Source organism: Schistocerca serialis, chromosome 8 (assembly GCF_023864345.2).
Source record: "Schistocerca serialis cubense isolate TAMUIC-IGC-003099 chromosome 8, iqSchSeri2.2, whole genome shotgun sequence".
In the NCBI taxonomy this organism is placed as follows: domain Eukaryota; kingdom Metazoa; phylum Arthropoda; class Insecta; order Orthoptera; family Acrididae; genus Schistocerca; species Schistocerca serialis.
The window spans coordinates 298,667,843-298,690,826 of record NC_064645.1 but is presented as its reverse complement, the minus strand read 5'-3'; the positions used below and the strand labels follow the sequence as shown (position 1 = coordinate 298,690,826).

General features: G+C 42.5%; 1 protein-coding gene across 1 annotated transcript in view; it reads right to left on the bottom strand.

Annotated features, from left to right (window-relative positions):
* Window positions 1–22,984, bottom strand: part of LOC126416647 (odorant receptor Or2-like) — a 36,114-nt gene that overhangs the window by 668 nt on the left and 12,462 nt on the right. The window contains exon 2 of the mRNA XM_050084442.1: window positions 22,666–22,827. Within this exon, the coding sequence (XP_049940399.1) occupies window positions 22,666–22,827 (162 nt within the window). The remainder of the gene's footprint in view (window positions 1–22,665; window positions 22,828–22,984) is intronic.

The window sequence follows — 22,984 nt, the reverse complement described above, 5'->3', positions numbered from 1 at the left end:
TATTTAATATATGAAAAAACGAATGAGCTGTTATATTTTAAACTTCATGTTTAGAAAAAACACAATTTTTACCACAGTTTTTAATAGATATGGAAAATTCTAGAGTTTCATACACCTTTAAGTATGGTTTGTATGCTGTGCAAAATTCATCGAAGAATCTGTCTTACTCATGAAGAAATATGTACCTGTAGCAACAAATGCTGCTATTAGTAAGTGAAAAAAATGATGAAATTTCACTTGTAAGGAACATTAATTCGTTATGTTTTCGAACTTCCACTGATATGAGTGTAAATTCCGAATCCTTCCTGGTCATGCTGACGAAGTTTTATGAATTTATTTGTAAAAGTATAGACAGTGGAAATTAAAATGTCCTGTAGTGCCTCTCCTGCTCCAAGTCGGCCTGTTTGACGTCCTACCCCGCTTAATATGATGTGGGTCGTGTTTTGAAGATTTGATCCAATCTTTCACATGCAAAACTGGAAACAGAGTTAACATTTTGTTCTATAAATATTTCATACTACTTTTAATACGATAACAGCAGTTTGAATATCGACCACTTACTTCATTTGAACTTCTCTCTCATTGTAGCTTCAAAACTGTTAGGTGATCTCACAGCTTTTGTTCATATTGATATCTAATGAACATATTTCCTTTACTTAGGAAAACTACTTACTTTTTTTGTAATTTGTATCAGCATTATAACCAGTAATGACATAGGAGCATTAAATGAAAATGATAGAGAAAGTTGACAACACCTGCGTTTTTTTTTTTTTTTTTACTAGAATAAATGTTAAGGGACCGAAAAGAAAATTTATGATCTTTTAGATGAGGTTCAAGTTGGCATTATGAAATATAAGAGCATATTAAGCCTGATAATGGGGGCAAAAGTTAAGAAAAGTGAAGACAGTTTCATGAGGTTTAGTGTAAGAAGAAAGAAATAGAACTAAAGTTATACAACACACTTGCCATGTTGAAGGCTGCTGGACCAGAGAAATTAGGAACCAGATGCAAGGCATATGTCAACAACACTAACAATACAAGAGGGCTCATCATTATCTAATTTAAACGAGTAATTCCTATTTTTATACTACAACCCATTTTATTAGAAACTGATTTTCTCCAAATCTGAGGAATTCTCATTCTAGTTTCCTCAAACAAATAACCAGTTCCTGCTTTACAGGCAGCAGCAGCGACATAGAGGACGTGTAGTCGTAAACTACATGTGCAAGTGATGTGTATCGCTGCATTTTTAAGGTCTGATTTTGGTTGCAAAGTCGAAACCGATTACCTGTTGAACTGAATCAAAAGGCAGGCAAGACATAATTTTATAGTTAATTCAGATACCGAAGCCACTGGTTCCTACCAAAGGTCGAAGAGACCTTACTAATTAGGTAACAACTGTCAAGCACATTCAAAGTGACTGTGTGAATCTTAGAGAGCCCGATATACAGGGTGAAGAAAATTGGCGCACTCAGACTTAACGGCGCGATTCCTCACATACTAGTAATACGCAAATATCTCCCACAAAACTTCGTCTTGCGAATATTTAGGGCAGTAAATGGACGTTAAGGGAAACGGCCTTTCCGGAATGGTAACACCGTTTCCCGTCAGATCACCGCTGTCGTGCTGGGCTAGCACTTGGCTGGGTGACCATCTGGTCTGCCGAGCGCTGTTGGCAAGCTGGGTGCACTCAGCTCTTCTGAGGAAAACTGAGTAGCTACTTGATTGAGACGTTGCGGCTCCGGTCTCGTAAACTGATATACGGTCGGGAGAGCAGTGAGTTGACCACATGTCCCTCCATATCCGCATCCAGTGACTGGTGTCGGGTGGGGATGACACGGAAGCCAGTCAGTACCGTTGGGTCTTCCTGGGCTGTTCGGATGTAGCTTAGTTTTTAGATGGACGTTATGGGTTGGCAGCCTAACAGGACTGTAATCACATGTACGTAAAGTAGCTCTGTCAGAGGGTGGCAGTAGTACCGTGAAGTTAATGCAGTGGACAGTGTTTTAAGTTAGCATGCATGAGGTCGAGGGTTCTATACAAGGTCAGGCTTATATCTTTTTATTTGCTAAAAGTATCTGGGGGGTGCTGGAGTCTTAATCATCATAGAGCCATTATAGTGAGCTTTCAATAAAGCAGTTGCAGCTACGTACTACAAACACGGAAATGGAAACATGAGTACATTCGTTTTCTTAGGTGATCTTTTACAGAAACATTTGGCACGTCATGATTGTGAAGTGCGTCTCACCACTACATCTAGTAGATCCTAAACTTGTTATGTCGGGCTAGCAACGTGCTTTGCAAATAATTTCGATGGGGATTGGGGGAGGGCACACAGAAAACAGTTGTGGAATCTAGGAGATGCAGTGGCGCGAAACAATTCGCATCCACGACAAGCAAAAGGATTCTTTAAAAGTTGACCAATGGAAATGATTGCACTTCCATTTTTGTGTTTGTAGGAGGTAACTGCAAATGTTTTTTTACAAGACCCACTGTAATCACTGTATGTCGATTAAAACGCCAGATACCGTACCACACAGACTACTTTTAGCAAATAAAAACAGATGAGCCTGGTCCCAGCATCGAACCCTTGACCCCCTGCACGTTAACCCAAAACACTATCCATTGCACCAACTGCACAGTATTAAGGGCTCTCCTGACATAGGTAGTTACCGTATGTGTGATTAGTGTTGCCAGATAGCCATTTACTGCCCTAAATATGCGCAGGATGACATTTTATGAGAAACATTTTTGTTTTCCAGTATGTGAGGAACGACACTGCGAAGTCCAAGTGCCTGAATTTTTCTTCACACTGTATTCCAATTTCACAGAGGATCTGAGCCTATTACTAGGCATAACAAGTCATACAAACTTCTGTATCGGGCAAAAGTAAACTTTATAATTAAGTAATAAATAATAGTGCACAAGTAATTAATAATAGTGCACTTATTTTGATACGTCACTGTCATAGAGGAAGCCTGGAGTTAATGGACACAACAAATCATGTCATCACCAAATCAATGGTTGCACAGCAGTACAGCAAATGCTGTTTGACCACCTAAATATCAGTGGGAACTAAGCACAGTGGACACATTACTATTCACCCCCTTAATAGAGACCACTGGCGGCTTTGAAACGCTTTAGGTGGTGTACTTTTCTGTCTTGTGGCCTTCCTCTGCTTACATAAGTCATGGCAAAGAAGTGGTGTGTGTGTTTAGAGTCAGTTGTATGGAATCAGCGCAGTAAGATGAGTCCACGTGGAGGCGTGACACAATGAAGCTATTGTTTTTGGACGGGTGCGTGACCACATCAGAACTGAAGTTGCCCAGTTTGTTGGTTTCAAGCGGTACAACATAAGAGCAATGAATGATGTAACGTTCGCAGCCTTGTCCACAAAGCGTAAGCAGTGGTGGTGAAAAAAATCCTAACCGATAGGATCCAGAGACCATCGTCACGTCTTGTGAGAGACAATCGGTTTCAAACCAAACAGGAAATGCTGTTGTCAGTGAATGTCTGCCCATCTCAACCAACTTTCAAACGAATATTGCGTGGGAAAGTGCATGCAGTGGAATTTTGGACTAGATTACCTCGTCGAACGCCACTGATCTTAGGAGCGTATAAGCCTGGTTCATTGGAAAACAGGGAATAAGTCGTTCTGAGTGGCAAACTGAAGTAAGCAAATTTGAGTTTCTCTCTGTCTTGTATGTTGAACAGAGGGCATGTTTTGTTAGCAGTAAGCTTTATATAATGGAAACCATTTGCCTGCCTCTGTCCATGGCTGTTGGCATCCTATGATACGAATCTGTGGTACGAATACAAATTTCTGTAAGTCTACTTTCTCCAATGATGTCATGCAATAGTGTCAAAATTCTCCCTCACTCATGCCCTCCACCCTTCTGACAACACAGTAGAAGTGTCTCACTATGCTATGGATAGAATCCAAGATGGTGGGCCTAGTCGTTTTCTCAAAATTTAAACTAGCGGTAAATTAAAAAATCCCTGTTTAAAACGGCAGAATATTCTAAAGATCCTTCTTAGGTTAAAGCTGGAACTGTCTACATGATTGCCAGGCCACTTGCGCTAAGTTTAGACTAAAAGAGCTCTCTTGCCTTAGCTTTAAAATGACGTAAAATTCCCAAAGAGTACAATAGCGGGAAATTCTAAACAGCTCCAACCCCAGTTGCCTTATGTTTAAAATTGTGACAAATTGAAACATCCACTTGTAAATCCAAACAACTGAATGACATACTGTGTTTAGTTTTTGAACAGTTCGTGCTGTGTGTGTGTAGTAGAGCATGATAGGAAGGTTAGTTATTTAAAACTTTTGTAGAACGCAGCTGGTGTGGGTGCCTGCATATGTAACACTTGTCACTTACATTGTGTAAACAATTTCCAGCATCCCACATTCCCCCTGCCGCAGTTGTGTGTAGAAGAATAGCATAGGGACGTATATTTATTTACTCAAATATACCGGCAACTTATTTGTCTACATAATCACGAACTGACGTAGAGTCGGTAGCAGCAGGGCTACTACCATCCGTTGAGCGGGCAGTGAAGCCGGCACCACCCGAGCAGGCCGACCGCATCACGCCTTCCTGCTCTGAGCAGATTCCCGCTCACCGCAGAGGCTCCTGTCACTACACTCATGCAGATGTCACTATAGCCCGCTGCTGGGTCCAGTGCTGTGAGGCGGTACCAAAGATTCAGCTCCATCGACTGGTTGAAACGCGTGCCATATTCACAGGCTGACTTACTCTTAGTCACGGTCCATCACTCTAAGTTTAGATGTAGGGAACTGCTTTCCGTTATAATACAGATGAATTTCTAATGCAACACGATTATACACTTAACCTTGCTCCAGTTTTAGAATTGGACAGCAGCATACCCAGACATGGTGCAGACTATTGAGCTGAAGGACAAATATTTCCCAACGGAAAATGACGTAAGAGTTTATAAAGATCTGTGGCTGTTACCTTTGTATAGCTGTACGAGTGAGGAAAATTATTGTAAATAATTAAGACTATAGGCCGTGTAACTATTCCTTTTGCAGAATTTGCGGTCTGTGTTGGTGCTCGGAGAATTTGCATTTTAGATAGGAGTTAAATGTCCCTGCATAATAATATTGCTAAGGCGTGCCCCACCCGACAGGCTGTGTATGGTATATTCTAACGGAATTTGGCATCTTTACAGGCAAAGCCACATTCAGAATGTGGTTCAGCAACTGTGATTTTCCATGGTTATCATTCTGAGGTAGTAGAATCAAGAACGATAATCGCTCAGCTTTAGCAAAACAACAAATAATATATACATATTGTTCATGACAGACGGCAGTATTATTGTATAACTAACACAGATTTTAGCTGCAGGTCGGCGCTGATGCTAACGAAAATTTAATAATTATAGTTACGCAATGTGTCAGCATGTATGACAACCTCAAAGAGTTGTAGAATCATCGTCAGCGAAATGATACATCATGTGCAAACACTTGTATATTCCAAAATGCATTCTAGGGCACTTACAGTACTTTAATGGCGTTTAATTAAATTTGCAATGAACGTTCTTGAAAAAAAGAAGGAAAATTACGAATGTGACGATCCAGACAAAGGTTTTTACATCTACAGCCATGTAAATATGACACGATAAGAACATACATAGCACCTACATCCTTCAACAACAGGGTACAGTTCAAATGAATTTTACTATAACTGTCTTAGTTGAAATTATTTTCAGGCACAACTCACATAAAGTTTTATGGAAATAATTATTTATATAAAGATTTATGTGACTAATACTAATGAGTGTAAATTTTAACAAGGTAAAAAATTTCAGCTTCTTCTCTTCGCATAATTGTCGACTGAATTACCGACAGTAAAATTATAAAAATTGGAAATGAAGACATACATCTAGTTTATAGGAAAACTAAAGCATAATAACATTAGTTCCACTGTAAAGTGGTTTTTGACTCATTTAAATTAACAGTTGTGATTACCAATTTTCATGGTTCAAGATCGATGTCGCTAAATTTCTGATTTTTGCTGGAGGACAGAAGATGATAATATGCTGGGCTCAATGAAGGATAATTTGGGTGTAAGAACACCGGGTATCTACAGCATTCCCTCTGAGTGTGGAAAATAATATATCGGACAAAAGGAAAAGTCTGCGGTAGTAGAGCACAGCCTCAGTGAAGAACACACGTTTCAATTTGAAGAAACCAAGAGGCTGTGGAGAGTGAAAGATATCTGGGACTCAGTGGAGATAAGGGTCACTGATAACCTAGTCAACCGGGATAGTGGCTTCCAACTGAGCACCAAGTGCAGGACGCACCGAGACTTGACGCCAGGACACGGCGCGGCGGCATTCCCCCCCCCCCCCCCCCTCCTCTCCCCCTCCTCCCCCCGCCGTGGATGCGGAGAAGTCCGCGGCCAGCGGCTATAACGATCCGGACGAGACGCGAACCCGAGACTTCGCCTGAAGATGGCAAGTAAGAAACTTGCTGAAAAGTTGCCAGAGAACAACGCATTGACTCCGCTGTCAGCCCGAGAAGATTTTATCTTTTATCATCGAGATTCAACGAGAAGCCTGCATCCTCATATGTGGACGGTTTTGTTAACTGTCAGTTCGGGGCATAGACTGGCCACAATCTTCTTTAACGCAAACCCGTATCTATAACGAATTTAGATATTACATTTAACAGATGAAGTTTCGCCACGAGCCACATATGTTCGCAAAATTAGAAACATTTTCTCTATACTCTTCCAGTAGGTTTGAGGCAGTTTCTGCTGATTACTGACGAACTGTCTTCTTTCAACGTCTGTTAGTATCGATATTACTTCTCGTTAACACAACCTTAACTTTAGCAGATGAACTGAAAACTACAGGCGGCCAAACAATCAAGTGTGTAACAGGTAATCTGAAATTACGCTCCAGGCTAGAGGTCGACAATGGTCAACTGTTGGATGAAGCCGAGGCAAGCTGAATCAGAAAATTTCTCTCTTAGTCCTTTCATTCCATGAGCATAGATATACATATTGATAATACCAAATCTGAGAGTTCTCTCTATAAAGCTATAGAGTATCATTGGAGTTACATAAGTAAAACAGAGAGGTTTAAAAAATTGCAGTGAAATTTGATGTGTGTATGCCCTATACTGTGTACGACAATTCCATTTTTGGTTGTCGCAGTCACCCCTACAGGTGATGTTCGTCTTCACACCCCTTCGTGTTTGACGTGTTATAGCATAGGATTACTGCCTTTGGTACAAGACTCGAACGATGCTACAACGATTGGAGGGTGTACATAGATTAGAGTAACGATAGTATAAACGAATACATGCAATCACAGAACTCCCGCTCGCCTTTGTTACCCACTATGTCAGTATCACGCCAGTGATGTGAAGAGCATTAGTTATGTATAGATGAAAAATGGGGCATAAATTAAAGTGGAAAGCTGTGTCAAACCAGACAAAGATCAAAATCATAAACAGGTTTTCGCGACCGGTATTTTTGTTATTGCTGACATTCGGCTTATGGGCATCAGGCCGTCGTTCAAGGCATTATTCTCTGCCTAACGTTTCATCTTCCAATGCAGGAGATATCATCAGACGTCATAACAACTCAGAAAGGTACCACAGACTCAAACAAGCTCAACAAGCCGATGGGCTCTTTGTGACGTCATCAGGCCGCTGTCGATGATCGTGGGGAGCTTCTCGTGGAGAACAGTTGGCGCTGTTTATTTTATGTAGCGCTAATGACACTAGCTTGACTAATTTCAATCCTTCTTGTTTTCTTTTGAAATTGTTTTCATGCTTTTCAATTTCTGTGGCCTCTCTGTTTCATCATACCATGGTAATTGTTAGCTCATGCTAAGATAAGAATGTCAGAGAAACACATTTGCTAGTTTTCTGGTCATAGTGTATGCTCTGCTACTGTTGATTTACCTGTCTTGCACAGGTGACAACCGCTCTAGTGTTCCTTAAGGAGAGTGCTAATGCTTCTACTTGTAGTTCCTGTAACACTTGATCGCTACCAAGGGGCAGGCGTAGAATCTTTACACATATGAAACCCAGATAAACACAGGAACAGAAAATAGATTCATTAGCACACACCATAAGGAAGAGAAGAGCAGTTGTTGCCTGGGCAAGTCGAATAAATCAGCAGTAGCAGATCATACGCTAGAAGCAGAAAACCACCAAATTCGTTTCTCTCTACTGTGGTCTCAGTAAGATCTAATAATTGCAACGGTATGATATACATAAAGTTCATACAAATTCAAAAGCACCAGGGCAATTTCAAAAGAAAAGACGGACTGAAGTTAGGCAAGTTGTGGATCACAGTGATGAATACGAAAAACAGAGCCAACTCTTGCTGGGTTACAACATCAACAGCATGTTTCGGCGCGACTGTGCGATGTTAGGCTGTGGTCACAGTGGCTCCGATGTCGGGCGATTCCGCCGACGACCGATATTGGCTGAAGACGGCCGATCTTTCCGCATCAGTAGGCCACTAGGTGAGGGAGCACACCTTAGACGATCTCATCGCCCTATCCTACAGCCTTCGGACCGCAAACGGTGAACTTCAACTTTTTTTGCTATGGTCAAATGGATCGATGTTTTCACACACGAAATATAGGGCGTGAGAAACTGATACGTTTACTCAAAGAAAGACTGCACTCTAACGATAAAAAATTCTATGCAGTGAAATCGCAAGTTTACTCGAAACCATAACCTGGTAAAAATCTTTGTTGGAAATTTCAGGTGTAAATTACAAACTCAAAAAGTATTTTGTTCAAGTGAGAAGACTGGCGTATTTACGCTTATAGTTACTGTAGTGAATTATTTTTAGGGCTGCGGTAGGTTGGCATTAGTGTCTACAAATTATTATTACAGCTTAGAAGGGTGGTGATTCTGTTACGTGAAATGGTTTCTAAAGGCAGTGCGCGATAGCTATGTACTCGTATTTCCACTGTTCAGTGCTTTAGGTGTTCGGAATACCCTATGCTGAATTTATGCTTATCTTTGATACGTATGCTGAATGACTGTCATTAAACGTTAATTGACGTACGTCTGCACAACTTTAAGCAAATACAGAGCGTTTGTAACTTAATTTTCAAGGTCACCCCGAAAAAACGCTTATCTCGTCATGTCATGTACTCGTAAAACTTGTTTGGTTATGCCGATAACTTGAAGTACAGTATTCGCCTGGTATTTTCGAGACAGATATAGCTCATTCACATGCATCCGGGGTTTTTAATAGAAAAAGCCGCAATGATGTACTAGTCTGCAAGAACACAGGCGTCACAGGCGTCATGGCATCCATCCCACCCTAACAGGTTAAAATGTAACCTACTTTATACACAGAATTGGTACCAACCCTTCGTATCCTAAGCTCTCGAACCAGCCATAAACTGACGAAGGGAATCTGACGTACTCTGACCTGCTAACCTTTGGCAACCGCGCCTGACGATCGTTGTCTTTCTGTGTCGTTAAGGACTCTGAATATGTCTTCAGTATTGACAGACGAAACGTTAGGCAGGGAATTATTCCTTGGATCACACCCTTACGTTTGTAAATGAGATATCAGCAAAGAGCAAAATAAGAGTGCTGCGTAAACATTAAGATGAAAGAACACCAATAGCAGTATGATTTGCTGAGAAAGAACAGTACAGAAGGTTGGTCAATGAGCTACAGGTCAAGTTGAATTCCCTACTTATGTTAGAGCCTGTGAAACGAAGAAACTAAAGTGGGATGTGAACTAAGCCGTTTATCTTTCGCACCTAGTACACTTGCAAGCAGCTTGGGCAGGAACCAAGTTTTTCATTAGAATTTTTGTGAGGAATCGCTTAAAAATTGCTCAAGAACGCAATTCTGGCTCTAATACTAGATTGCTTTCTGCTTATTAGAAGCGTGTTTCGAATTTAATATCCCATCGATATCAGCATCATTACAGATCGCACTGACATGGGTACAAAGCATCAGTCAACTAGGTGAAGGAATCATACCAGCATTCGTCCGAAATTATGCAGTTTCGTGTAAGGTTTTGAGGGATGGGAAGGACCCACCATGGTTTAATAGCCATGTTAGAAAAGCGCTACGTTAACAAAGAGCACTTCATCTCAGATTCAAGAGAAGTAAAAGCCTAGCAGACAAACAGAAACTGCACGAAGCGAAAGTGAGCGTAAGGAGAGCATTGAGAGAAGCGTTCAATGATTTTGGAAGTTCGACATTCTAAACCGACCTGAGTAAAAACCCTAAGAGATTTTGGTCGTACGTAAAATCAGTAAGTTGGTCAAAGTCATCTACTCACCGGCACCGAAACGGGAAACGGATGATAACACAGAGAAGGCCGAAATACTGAATTCGGACTTCCGAATTTGTTTCACCGCTGGAGATCGTAACACTGTCCCTCCTCTCAATCGTCGTGCGAACGTCGAAATGGCAGATACTGAGATAAACGACTGCGGAACTGAAAAGCACCTACAATCTCTTAGTGGTGGAGAGGTGCAGGACCAGATGAGATACCTATAAGAGTCTATAAAGATTAGGAGAAAGAACTTGCTCCCCTTCTAGCATTAATTTATCTTAGATCGCTTGAGGAAGGAAAGGTACCTAAACGACTGAAAAAAAGCGCAGGTCATTCCTGTTTTTAAGAGAGGCCGTAAGACAGATCCACACTATTATAGACCTATATTGTTGACGTCAATCTGTTGTAGGATTACGGAACATGTTTTTATGCTCAAGGATTATGACGTATATTGAAAATGAACATCTCCTCTATAAGAAACACCATGGATTCCGCAAACAGACATCCTGCGAAACTCAGCTCGCTCTGTTCCTCCGTGAGATCCACAGTGCAGTGGACAACGGCACTCAGGTTGATGCCATGTTCCTTGATTTCAGTAAGGTATTTGACACCGTTCCGCACTGCTGTTTAATGAAAAAAGTACGAGCGTACGGAGTATCGGAGCAGAGTTGTGATTTTATTCAAGACTTTCTTGCACATAGACCTCAACACGTCGCTCTTAACGGAACTGAATCGATAAATGAAAAATAATACCCGGAAGGGTGATGGGACCGTTGATGTTTACAATACATATAAACGACCTAGTAGAAAGCGTCGGATGCTCTTTAAACGATATTCGCAGGTGATGCAGTTATCTACACCAAAGCAGAAGGAAGTAGGTTGTAAGCATTTGCAGAACGACCTACAGAGGACTGATGAATGGTGCAAGCTCTGGCAGTCGGCCCTGAACGTAAATAAATGTAACGTATTGCGCATACATTGGAAAAGAAATACACTACTGTACAGCTACACAACTGATGACAAACAGCTGGAGACAGCGTCTGCCGTAAAATATCTAGGCGTAACTATCCAGAGCGACCTTAAGTGGAATGATCATATAAAACAGATAATGGGAAAAGCAGACACCAGACTCAGATTCATTGGAAGAATCTTAAGGAAATGTAACTCATCCACGAAAGAAGTGGCTTACAAAGCGAGTGTTCGCCCGATTCTTGAGTATTGCTCATCTATCTGGGATCCCTATCAGGTCGGACTGAAAGAGGCGATACAGAAGATTCAACGAAGAGCGAGGCGTTTCGTCACGGGATCGTTTAGCTGGCGAGAGAGCGTTACGAAGATGCTAAACAAACTCCACTGGCAGACGTTACAAGAGAGGCGTTGTGCATCACGGAGAGTGTTACTATTGAAATTTCAGGACAGCACTTTTCAGGTGGAGTCAGACAACATGTTACTTCCGATCATTCTTCCCATGCAGTATTCGCGCGTGGAACAGGGTTGGGGGCATCAGACAGTGGTACCTAAAGTACCCTCCGCCACACTCCATTAGGTGGTTGGCAAAGTATGATCTAGTTGTAGATGAAATTGATAGGAAGCCTTGTGGAAAAGTCCGACGGTCATGCGGCGCATGTACGTGCGTCTCTAGCAGAGAAGTGCTGTACTACCAGCCTGATCTAATTTTAAGATACACTCCTGGAAATTGAAATAAGAACACCGTGAATTCATTGTCCCAGGAAGGGGAAACTTTATTGACACATTCCTGGGATCAGATACATCACATGATCACACTGACAGAACCACAGGCACATAGACACAGGCAACAGAGCATGCACAATGTCGGCACTAGTACAGTGTATATCCACCTTCCGCAGCAATGCAGGCTGCTATTCTCCCATGGAGACGATCGTAGAGATGCTGGATGTAGTCCTGTGGAACGGCTTGCCATGCCATTTCCACCTGGCGCCTCAGTTGGACCAGCGTTCGTGCTGGACGTGCAGACCGCGTGAGACGACGCTTCATCCAGTCCCAAACATGCTCAATGGGGGACAGATCCGGAGATCTTGCTGGCCAGGGTAGTTGACTTACACCTTCTAGAGCACGTTGGGTGGCACGGGATACATGCGGACGTGCATTGTCCTGTTGGAACAGCAAGTTCCCTTGCCGGTCTAGGAATGGTAGAACGATGGGTTCGATGACGGTTTGGAACTACCGTGCACTATTCAGTGTCCCCTCGACGATCACCAGTGGTGTACGGCCAGTGTAGGAGATCGCTCCCCACACCATGATGCCGGGTGTTGGCCCTGTGTGCCTCGGTCGTATGCAGTCCTGATTGTGGCGCTCACCTGCACGGCGCCAAACACGCATACGACCATCATTGGCACCAAGGCAGAAGCGACTCTCATCGCTGAAGACGACACGTCTCCATTCGTCCCTCCATTCACGCCTGTCGCGACACCACTGGAGGCGGGCTGCACGATGTTGGGGCATGAGCGGAAGACGGCCTAACGGTGTGCGGGACCGTAGCCCAGCTTCATGGAGACGGTTGCGAATGGTCCTCGCCGATACACCAGGAGCAACAGTGTCCCTAATTTGCTGGGAAGTGGCGGTGCGGTCCCCTACGGCACTGCGTAGGATCCTACGGTCTTGGCGTGCATCCGTGCGTCGCTGCGGTCCGGTCCCAGGTCGACGGGCACGTGCACCTTCCGCCGACCACTGGCGACAACATCGATGTACTGTGGAGACCTCACGCCCCACGTGTTGAGCAATTCCGCGGTACGTCCACCCGGCCTCCCACATGCCCACTATACGCCCTCGCTCAAAGTCCGTCAACTGCACATACGGTTCACGTGCACGCTGTCGCGGCATGCTACCAGTGTTAAAGACTGCGATGGAGCTCCGTATGCCACGGCAAACTGGCTGACACTGACGGCGGCGGTGCACAAATGCTGCGCAGCTAGTGCCATTCGACCGTCAACACCGCGGTTCCTGGTGTGTCCGCTGTGCCGTGCGTGTGATCATTGCTTGTACAGCCCTCTCGCAGTGTCCGGAGCAAGTATGGTGGGTCTGACACACCGGTGTCAATGTGTTCTTTTTTCCATTTCCAGGAGTGTATATGTCTAAAGAAATCAGAAACGCGTTAAACCATCATGACGTCCACGTTCTGTCCTCTGCCATGTTTTCAGTGCTGCTACTGAACGAACCCCTCAGCTCCAGTTCCTCATGTACACCACGCACCTTTGCACTTTACTGTGTGTGTCAATTTCGTCATATGTAGTTTTGGATATTTATCTTTCTCCTCCATCATCATGTTTGAATTTCAGAGTTGTATTTGTGCATTCCTTTGTGTATGATGTCCTCCTGCAGCATAACTATCAGCGGTACAAGGCCAGAAACTTACTACATTGGTACGGGGAGCGCTTACTTTGATGTCTTCGTCACCAAATTCGTCTGATTAGAACCCGATGGCACGTCAGGTTCCGCAATTTACAGCGATTTCATAAACATTTAGTACCACATATGTAAGGGTTTGCGCAATCCATGCCATGCAGAATCGGCCCTGTATCGGGTGTAAAAGGTGGGCCAACGCGCTACTAAGCAGCTGGTTATGACGTTTCAGCTCATCAGTGCCGATACTTGTGAAATACAAACGTTGATCTTCACTGCCTGTTACTCAGGCACGCCTTGAGGTTGCTCAACTGCTTTCAAAGTAACTTGTCCATGGTACAAAGTAAGGTTTGTGCGGAAGCGTCCTGCAGTTTTTGAAATTCATTATCTCTCTAGTCCACACAGATCTAGTCCAAAAGGATCAGCGATTCCTCACCCGTTTTCCATAGGAAATGATTCACTTAGAGTGGTAGAAACTGTACTACATTTTTTGACTAAACCTGTTGAGAGCGTGAAGTTTCCATTGCACTGCATTTACATGGAAGTAGATATAGGAAGAGGTTACCGGACTATCATATCGCCCCTTCTTGCGCCCTTTTCCCGAGAGCTTACATCTGAAACACGTTAACAAACCACTATATCACTGGAAGTGTTCTAGAATGCGTTTTGAAATATATACAGGGTGATCAAAAAGTCAGTATAAATTTGAAAACTGAATAAATCACGGAATAATGTAGATAGAGAGGTACAAATTGACACACATGCTTGGAATGACGTGGGGTTTAATTAGAACCAAAAGAATACAAAAATTCAAAAAATGTCCGACAGATGGCGTTGCATCTGATCAGAATAGCAATAATTAGCATAACAAAGTAAGACAAAGCAAAGATGATGTTCTTTACAGGAAAGGCTCAATATGTCCACCATTACTCAACAATAGTTGTAGTCGAGGAATAATGTTGTGAACAGCAGTTTAAAGCATGTCCGGAGTTATGGTGAGGCATTGGCGTCGGGTGTTGTCTTTTAGCATCCCTAGAGATGTCGGTCGACACGATACACTTGCGACTTCAGGTAACCCCAAAGCCAATAATAGCACGGACTGAGGTCTGGGGACCTGGGAGGCCAAGCACGACGAAAGTGGCAGCTGAGCACACGACCATCCTGAAACGACGCGCGCAAGAGATCTTTCACGTGTCTAGCAATATGGGGTGGAGCGCCATCCTGCATAAACATCGTACGTTCCAGCAGGTGTTTATCAGCCAGGTTGGGATGATGCGATTCTGTAACATATCGGCGTACCTCTCACCCGTCACTGTAGCAGTTTTGCTGTCCAGCGCCATCTGTCGGATATTTTGTGAACTTTGCTTTTTTTTTGTTGTTCTAATAAAACCCCATGTCATTCCAAGCATGTGTATCAATTTTTACCTCTTTGTTTGTCTACATTATCCCGTGGTTTATTAAGGTTTCAATTTTATGCTGACTTTTTGATCACCCAGTACATTGACGCTGTAGCATTTTACTAACGACCATTGTCCTACTCTTCGAGGTTACCGAGTGTTCCGTCAGAAAGAGTAACTTTTGCGTATTACGCTTGCACGAAAGCCTACCTACACAAATAAGCAGCGTTAGGTAAATAATAATACTGTCATCTGCGCCAGAAAATATATTTTTCTGCTGTAAATTGGTTGGTCTTTTTATAAACTGGCGCAGTTATGGCCCTAAATTCTGTTACCTCGGAATGCTAACCATGGGAAATACCAAACTGCAGAGTCGGATTCTACGGCCTTACCTGTGAAAATTGTTCACCAGTCATCTACAAAGATTGCAGATTTAGTTAGAATAAGCCTCATAGAGCTATCTAAAGGGTAAATCCTCCAAAATCCATGAAAGATCGCAAAATTCCTCATAAAGGATGGTTACGTTGCCCGAACTTTGAATTATTTGGAATGATTTATCTAACTGGTGCAGCTATAGTAACCATACAACATTATAAGCATATCATTCACTTTATGATGGGAAATAGCAATCTTCCAGCACAACAGCCTGCATCCTGCCTGGGCATATTGCTGCCCGGTCCTAAAATTGGAGCAGGGTTAATTCTAAAATCGTGTAGGTTTAGAAAGCGGTGTCTTGTATCTGAACTTTGAAGCAATAGTGTGTTCCTGAGAGTTAGTCAGACGGCGGATACGGTGCGAATTTTGACCAGTCGGTGACACTGACTGTATCTTCTGACGTCAGTGGGTCGCGCGACGGGCCCGCCTAAATTTCACATTGAGCCTAATGCCAGCGGTGGACCGCGGTCGATGGGATGCAGCACAGCACAGCACAGCGCTGCACGGTGCGGTCGGCCTCCTCGGGCGGCTGACGTAGCACTGCCCGCCCACTCGTGGGTCAGCGGCAAACCCTGCCATGGTCTCACTGGCGTAGCCTCGCAACACTTTGTGATTATTTAAACAAATATAAGGCTGATATTATATTTGAAATGAGTAAACGTTCCTATTCCATCCTGCAGCATACGGAGTAGTACAACAGGGCAGCGTCCGTCTTTAACAGTGTCTGTATAGTTCGATGCAGTATTGCTTCCAGACCGACGAATTAAATTACGGAATGTATTCGCAGTTTGCGAATGCGATTGTACGACGGCTACACGATTTACTACAGTGATCGTCACGAAAATAGCCTTCTCAAGGGCATCTCACGGTCTAAGAGCATTGCAGTTAATGATGATTCGAGAATGTTACTAAAGATTCCGAAAAAGTATAAGACTTCTACTTTTAGTCTAGAATGTGATGGACTACTTCAGAAAGAAAATTCTTGCCAGCTGTTACAAAAAAATTAGCAACTACTGTCACAATCAATTTTCAAAAAAATAGTTTTTTACTTCAACCTGTGGAATAAAAAAGAACCACTGACTTATTTGGACTGAAAATAATACAGCAACATTCTCAAAGTTTACACATGCATGTGATACATATTTTATAGTGAAAACATAAAAGTAACCCGAGACAAAAAATGAAATATCCTAAGTGGCATGAAAATATTGCGACGGTATAGTGAAAAACGTCGTTGCTGATGAATATACGTTCTGTTGGACCTTGTAGATAGCGCCAGCGAGAAAGTCATTAAGAAAGCAATGAAATTAATTTTGGTAACGCCTGAGATATCATTATTGTATTGCGTTATGTACGAACGCACTTTCCTTACAAGAGATTCCGTGCGCAGCAGCGCCCGGCTAGCTTTCTGCCGTCGCCAGTATTTTAGTTCCATCAGCTCACCTTACAACGACCGAGAATATCCCCTACCTTCCAAAAATGTTTTGGTTGCAGCTCTTACTGAGCCTTCGTCACTGCACCCACCATGCACACAAATGTAGCTGTAAATATTTTCTGCCCAATATTTCCGTGGAACTCGAGTGAAATATATTTTTCCGTGTGGTTTCGTGAAGTGCAACTTTTATCGACGTATTCTACAAAACTGTTGCCCTCGGGACCTAGTAAGCGCAATTTGCAGAAAACGTCGTTATTGCTGCTACAGTGTCTCCGCATTCTCTAAAACCTTTTGTCCATCATTATACTTTATGAATCAAAAACCACGTAAAATGATAAGACAAAGAACAGAAATGTCTGATCCAGCCGTGGTGTCCGAGAGGTTCTAGGCGCTACGGCCTGGAACCGCGAGACCGCTACGGTCGCAGGTTCGAATCCTGCCTCGGGCATTGATGTGTGTGATGTCCTTAGGTTAGTTAGGTTTAAGTAGTTCTAAGTTCTAGGGGACTGATGACATCAGATGTTAAGTCCTATAGTGCACAGAGCCATTTGAACCAATTAGAAATGTCTGAATCAGTATAATTAATCTTTTCATGGTGATCACTTTGGATTATTCCAGCCATCGGATACTCTCTTCTGTCGCAGTTGAAAGGTGGCTACACTGAGCCACAGCGCCAGAGATCGCGCCAAAGAGTATTATTCCGCCGCCTCCACTGGCAGTGCTTGTCGAGAAGTCGTGGTAGTCAGTGCTTGCTGAGATGTCGTAGTGAAAAGTTCTTGTCGAGAAGTGGTGGTGGAGAGTGCTTGTTGTGGAGTGGTAGGAGTGAGTCGGTGTTGAGATGTTGTAGTAGGGAGTGCTTGTTCCATGTTCTATGCAGTTGTTTGATGGGATAGACAGCAGATGTTGTTCTAATGGAGATATTGTAATGATCAGAGTGCTTTTCGTCAATATATATGAAGGTAAAATATTCCCTGCTTTTTCATTATTTCAGTGTCTTAAATAATGCGTCATTACAGGTTCAGTCAACAAAGCACCTGGTTTGTGTTCTTATATTAGAGTGTAATCCTGGTTTTCTTGCGCAGTTATAGTATTTCTATTTTTTTAATTACTTCAGTATAAATGGTATTTAAAATTTCTTGTCTTATTGAAGAAGAACCGTGCCAGATGTGTACGTTGAATCACACTTCCACACACAGAACAGTTACACTTGTGCTTTGTTGTTGCGTACGTTTTATAGTTGCTGGGGACTTAATTAATTAATTGTGTTAACGGAAAATTTCATTCCATTCTTTGTTGTTATTCTATGCAGTCAGATTGCGTACTAAAACTAGTCAGGGCCAACCGTTTACGAGACTTCGGAATCGGACATACAGCGACAAAAATTTAAAATAATTTGCATTATATTTAATTAAGCCCGCATGCACAGTATCGAAGTACAGTCTACACACTACCTTTTTGTGGAAATCGTCAGAATCCCTAATTTTCGCTTTTAATTGTATCCCTTTGTTGGAGAATCAAAACACGTGCGCGCATATGAATGGCTTATTTCAATTGTGCTTCAAGTCCATTACCTCCACTTTTCTGCCTATAATGCTTCTGAAATTAATGATACAAACAAACAGAAAGAAAAGTTCATCTCTAGCAAGAAGCTATATGCTTGAATATTTCTGGTATCTCAACTGCAGATTTTTCAGCGCTCATTTAACTTTAGGACTATGTATCTCAAAATGAACAAAAATGGACTTGTACCACTATTGAAATAAGCCCTTCATATAGGGATTTTACAGACGTTACTGGACTTTTAATATGGAGTACAGTAAAATTCGAAAATACCACAAGTTTTTGTTGTCATTTTATGAACTTGCGCAAAATTTATATTATTCCTGGCTTCACTGTTGGCAGGTTAGTAAAATATATTCAGTATGTTCCACACGACACCTTTCGATTGCTTTCGCATGGATTCTCGGCCATCACGCACACCAATCGGAGGCCCTTGCTCCTGCATTTTGCTCGCTACCAAACATACGTCAATGCACTGTACCACAGAAAACTCCAACAACACGATATCGCATTGGAACATAGAACATTTAGCTGTTGCTGACCTACTGCTGTGTTGAGTGTACATGCGGCATCAAAGCTATGTGGTGGAGAATCACAGCGACTGCAATGGTAGGGTGCGATCGTGTGGCTTCTAATTTCGTGATTGCAACTCTGGTAACGTAAGAAAATTTATGTCGAACCGGGACATAGAGATGTGGCTGACTTTGAGGTAGGGCAATTGTTTATGGCTTTGCTTAGCTCAAAGAAGGCATGGTTTGCAGGACTCGTCCTGAGATACAAAGGAAATTGTTGAACCGTCATAATGGGCATCTGTTACCCCTGTCGCCAAATTGTGGAGCTATCCACCCCCAGCAAGGCCTCGACACTCATTAAATTAATAAATGTCCCTATTCTATCCTGCTGCACACAGTGGTAACTGTCTGAACATTGAACATAATAGGTCACTACCACAACTGAGTTTTTGAATTTAAAAATCGGCTGTTTCTAATTTCCCATCGTTTTAAACTTAGGGCAAGTGTCCATTTTGGATTTTTTTAATTTGTCGCAATTTTAAAGTTAGGACAAGTAGGCTCTTGAATTACAAACTTATCACAAGTGCCAAAGAAAGCACACAGACTGTTGCAGCCTTTGCAGTTTACACCGTTTTAAAAGTAGTTAAAGCGGACTCGGTCTACCACTTTGGATTCTATTCTTAGCAAAAGTGACCTACTCCCTTTTTGACGTGAGAGGAGTTGGGGGGAGAAGTGGGAGATATCTGACACTTTTACATGACATTATCAGAAAAAAAGTCATCAGAAATCTGGCGAACAATAGAGACTGTACTTTTATGCATAAAACCCTGTTACTTTTCTTTTCACAACACCTTTTCATGAATCCTTGTTCACTATAATGGAACGACCGTTTTTCTTCAAAGGCGGTCGTAAATCGTAAACTTCATATCGCGTAACATCGAAACGAACAATGGTGAGCATAGAATTAAATACACTACATGAGAGAAAAAGGTCTCCAGCGATTCCACGTTCTTGATGAGGCATTCCCGATAGTGTTTCAGTCATTTCATTGTTGTATTTTTGTGTGATGTAAGCAGTAGAACATGTATTATTTGAGAGCAAGTCTTCACCACGAGCAACGTTTACAAATTAAAGAAATTCATCACAGAACTAGTACACGCCATCGCTTATGTAACTTCGTCTATTATTCTTGCAAAAGGACGTAGGTGTGTTTTCAGTAAACTGCCAGACAGATTTCTAAGACGTATTAAATGACTCATCACACATTTGTCTGTTCAACGAGAGGACTACATCTCATTATATGTTGTTGCTGTGGTCGTGAAAAAAACTATAAATACTGTGAATAACAAGGAAATTCTATTGCAAAGTGCGTCCGTTCTCAATGAAGCTATCGCGGGTACTCAATACTAGGCCAGTTTAAATGAATCGATGAGCATAGTGTATTGACGACCCTCACCAAATCGAAGTGTAGTACACTGTTCAATTAGGAGTATCATACGTTGCTGTTTGACAGCAACAAGCTACTTTTGCGTCTATGCGGTCATTCCACTTTAGCTCACTGAGGCCGGCCGCGGTGGTCTAGCGGTTCTAGGCGCTCAGTCCGGAACCGCGCAACTGCTACGGTCGCAGGTTCGAATCCTGCCTCGGGCATGGATGTGTGTGATGTCCTTAGGTTAGTTAGGTTTAAGTAGTTCTAAGTTCTAGAGGACTGATGACCACAGATGTTAAGTCCCATAGTGCTCAGAGCCATTTGAACAATTTTTTTAGCTCACTGTGGACTGTTCCCTGACGATATTCTACAGCTGTTACTGTTTCTAATGCCTTATCACCAACAGTGCAGTCGAACGATATTGGAGATGTTCTCCTATGTATAGAGTGATTCACCTGTACGTACGGCTGTCGTTTTATCCGACCCGCAATGTTATAGCTGTTGATAATCTCGCTCTCACTGCTTGCAAACTCCCAGGCCCAAAGAAAAATCAGCATGACCTTCTCGTAGGAAATTTAATGTAGTTAATTTCTGAATTGGGATACGTTATCGCTGTAGGCCACAGTACTTCAGTTACTCGAGAAAAACATACAGAAGTAACGTTGTGGCGTCACATATCCGAGCGATTTTTTCGGTTTGCTACACGCAATCGGAGTTGAAATTGTAAGTAGCATTCCGCACTGATTTTTCGTTCTTGTAGCAAAAACTCTTACTCTTTATGTACAACGCCGATAAAACTGAACAGCACAGTGAGCATATTCATGACTTTTCAACGTATTCGCCTAACACTTTTTGATCTTAGATGCCGAGAGTATTTCCACTATACATGGTACTTCGTCACTTGTCATGACGCGTTCCAGCAGTTCTGCTTCGACGTTTACTCTACCTTCCGACTCCTGAGCATTTTATATTCGAGCTGGTTATCTTTGGAAAACTCACAAAAGTGACCTTGAAACGCACTTCCACCCCATACTACTCCCTTACCGGTCACGATTTATAGACTGTTGATTTGGCATTTCCGCCAACCACTGTTCAAAGATTTCCGACTATTACCAACTATTCCCGATATTAGACCTTTCTTGGTTTCTTTTGATTGGGCTGTTAGGCCGCCAACATAATCAGCTATCCCGTTAACATAACTTATTTAAAATTGTTCGTGATGGTAATGAACGAAAGACGACATCTGCTGCCGGCCTTGCTGGCCGAGCGGTTCTAGGCGCTACAGTCAGGAACCGCGCGACCGCTACGGTCGCAGGACCGAATCCTGACTCGGGCATGGATGTGTGTGACGTCATTAGGTTACTTAGGTTTAAGTAGTTCCAAGTTCTAGAGGACTGATGACCTCAGAATTTAAGTCCCATTGTGCTCAGAGCCATTTGAACAATTTTTGACATCTGTAAACGCTATGCTAAAACTAATTACATTAACAATTCGATTCAAAATTAGTCCGTACAAGTACAGTACTTTTGTAGTCTGAAAACCTGACGTATACAAAGATGTAAAGGTTTATTTTATGCTGTTAAAATTCACAAAATTGGTAGGTAAAATTTACACAAACTTTAATATTCCAATTTCTAAGTGCTTGACAAAGTCAGTGGCATATAAGGACACTCGATAAACAAGGTCGGCTGTGTGAAAGAATTTGTAGTCTCACATATTTGTATAGTGGTTGGAGGGAGTGGCATGAGCAATGTACTACAAACTCTGACTAGTGAACACCGATTGTGGGAGTGGGGCTGCGTTTTTGTTGAATAACTCGAAAACTACGGCCTCTAGCGACATTTAAGTTTCAGCAAAAATGTTTCATTCATTTCTTCTGTAGGACTAATGCTTTGCATGTAGCGAGCGAGAGAATATGAAGCCAGCTAATACATTGACGGTTCTATAAGGCAACAGTTGTAGGGCAGCTGTATGCAGCATGTCGCATTAATTTTCTGATGTAGTAAATGTAACAACTAGCAAACAGTTAAAAATTTTATGAAAACGTGGAGACGTAAAGGTTGATGTGCACTCCAGGAGGAGGCAGTTGTCGTACAGATGCTTCCTATACTGAACCCACAGCATAAAGCGAACACGTCATTCTGACGGCGAAGAGTATTTGTGCCAAAACGAATGCGAACACATGAACAGAAATGTGTACGTTAGGACGAATCCTCACCGAGACGAAGGATTCCCTGCAGAAGGGAAACAGCCCACCGGCGGTGATGCGCAAGGGGCGCTGAGCGCGGGTCATGACAATCAGCAGCGACTTCCGGACATCAGCGGGGAAACCCTGTAGTGACGTCACTGCTGTGTAGGCTGCCATAGTGACGTTCTCACTCTGAAAGAAAACACAAGCACTCAAGAGCGAGAGCCACTCAGCAATTAGAATAAAAAGCAAGTGAGTATAAACAACACAAATGTAAACATGCCCAAAATATAACGACGCCCTCATGCTGTCAATAAACAAAACTATTTTCATACAGCAAAAATGTGTT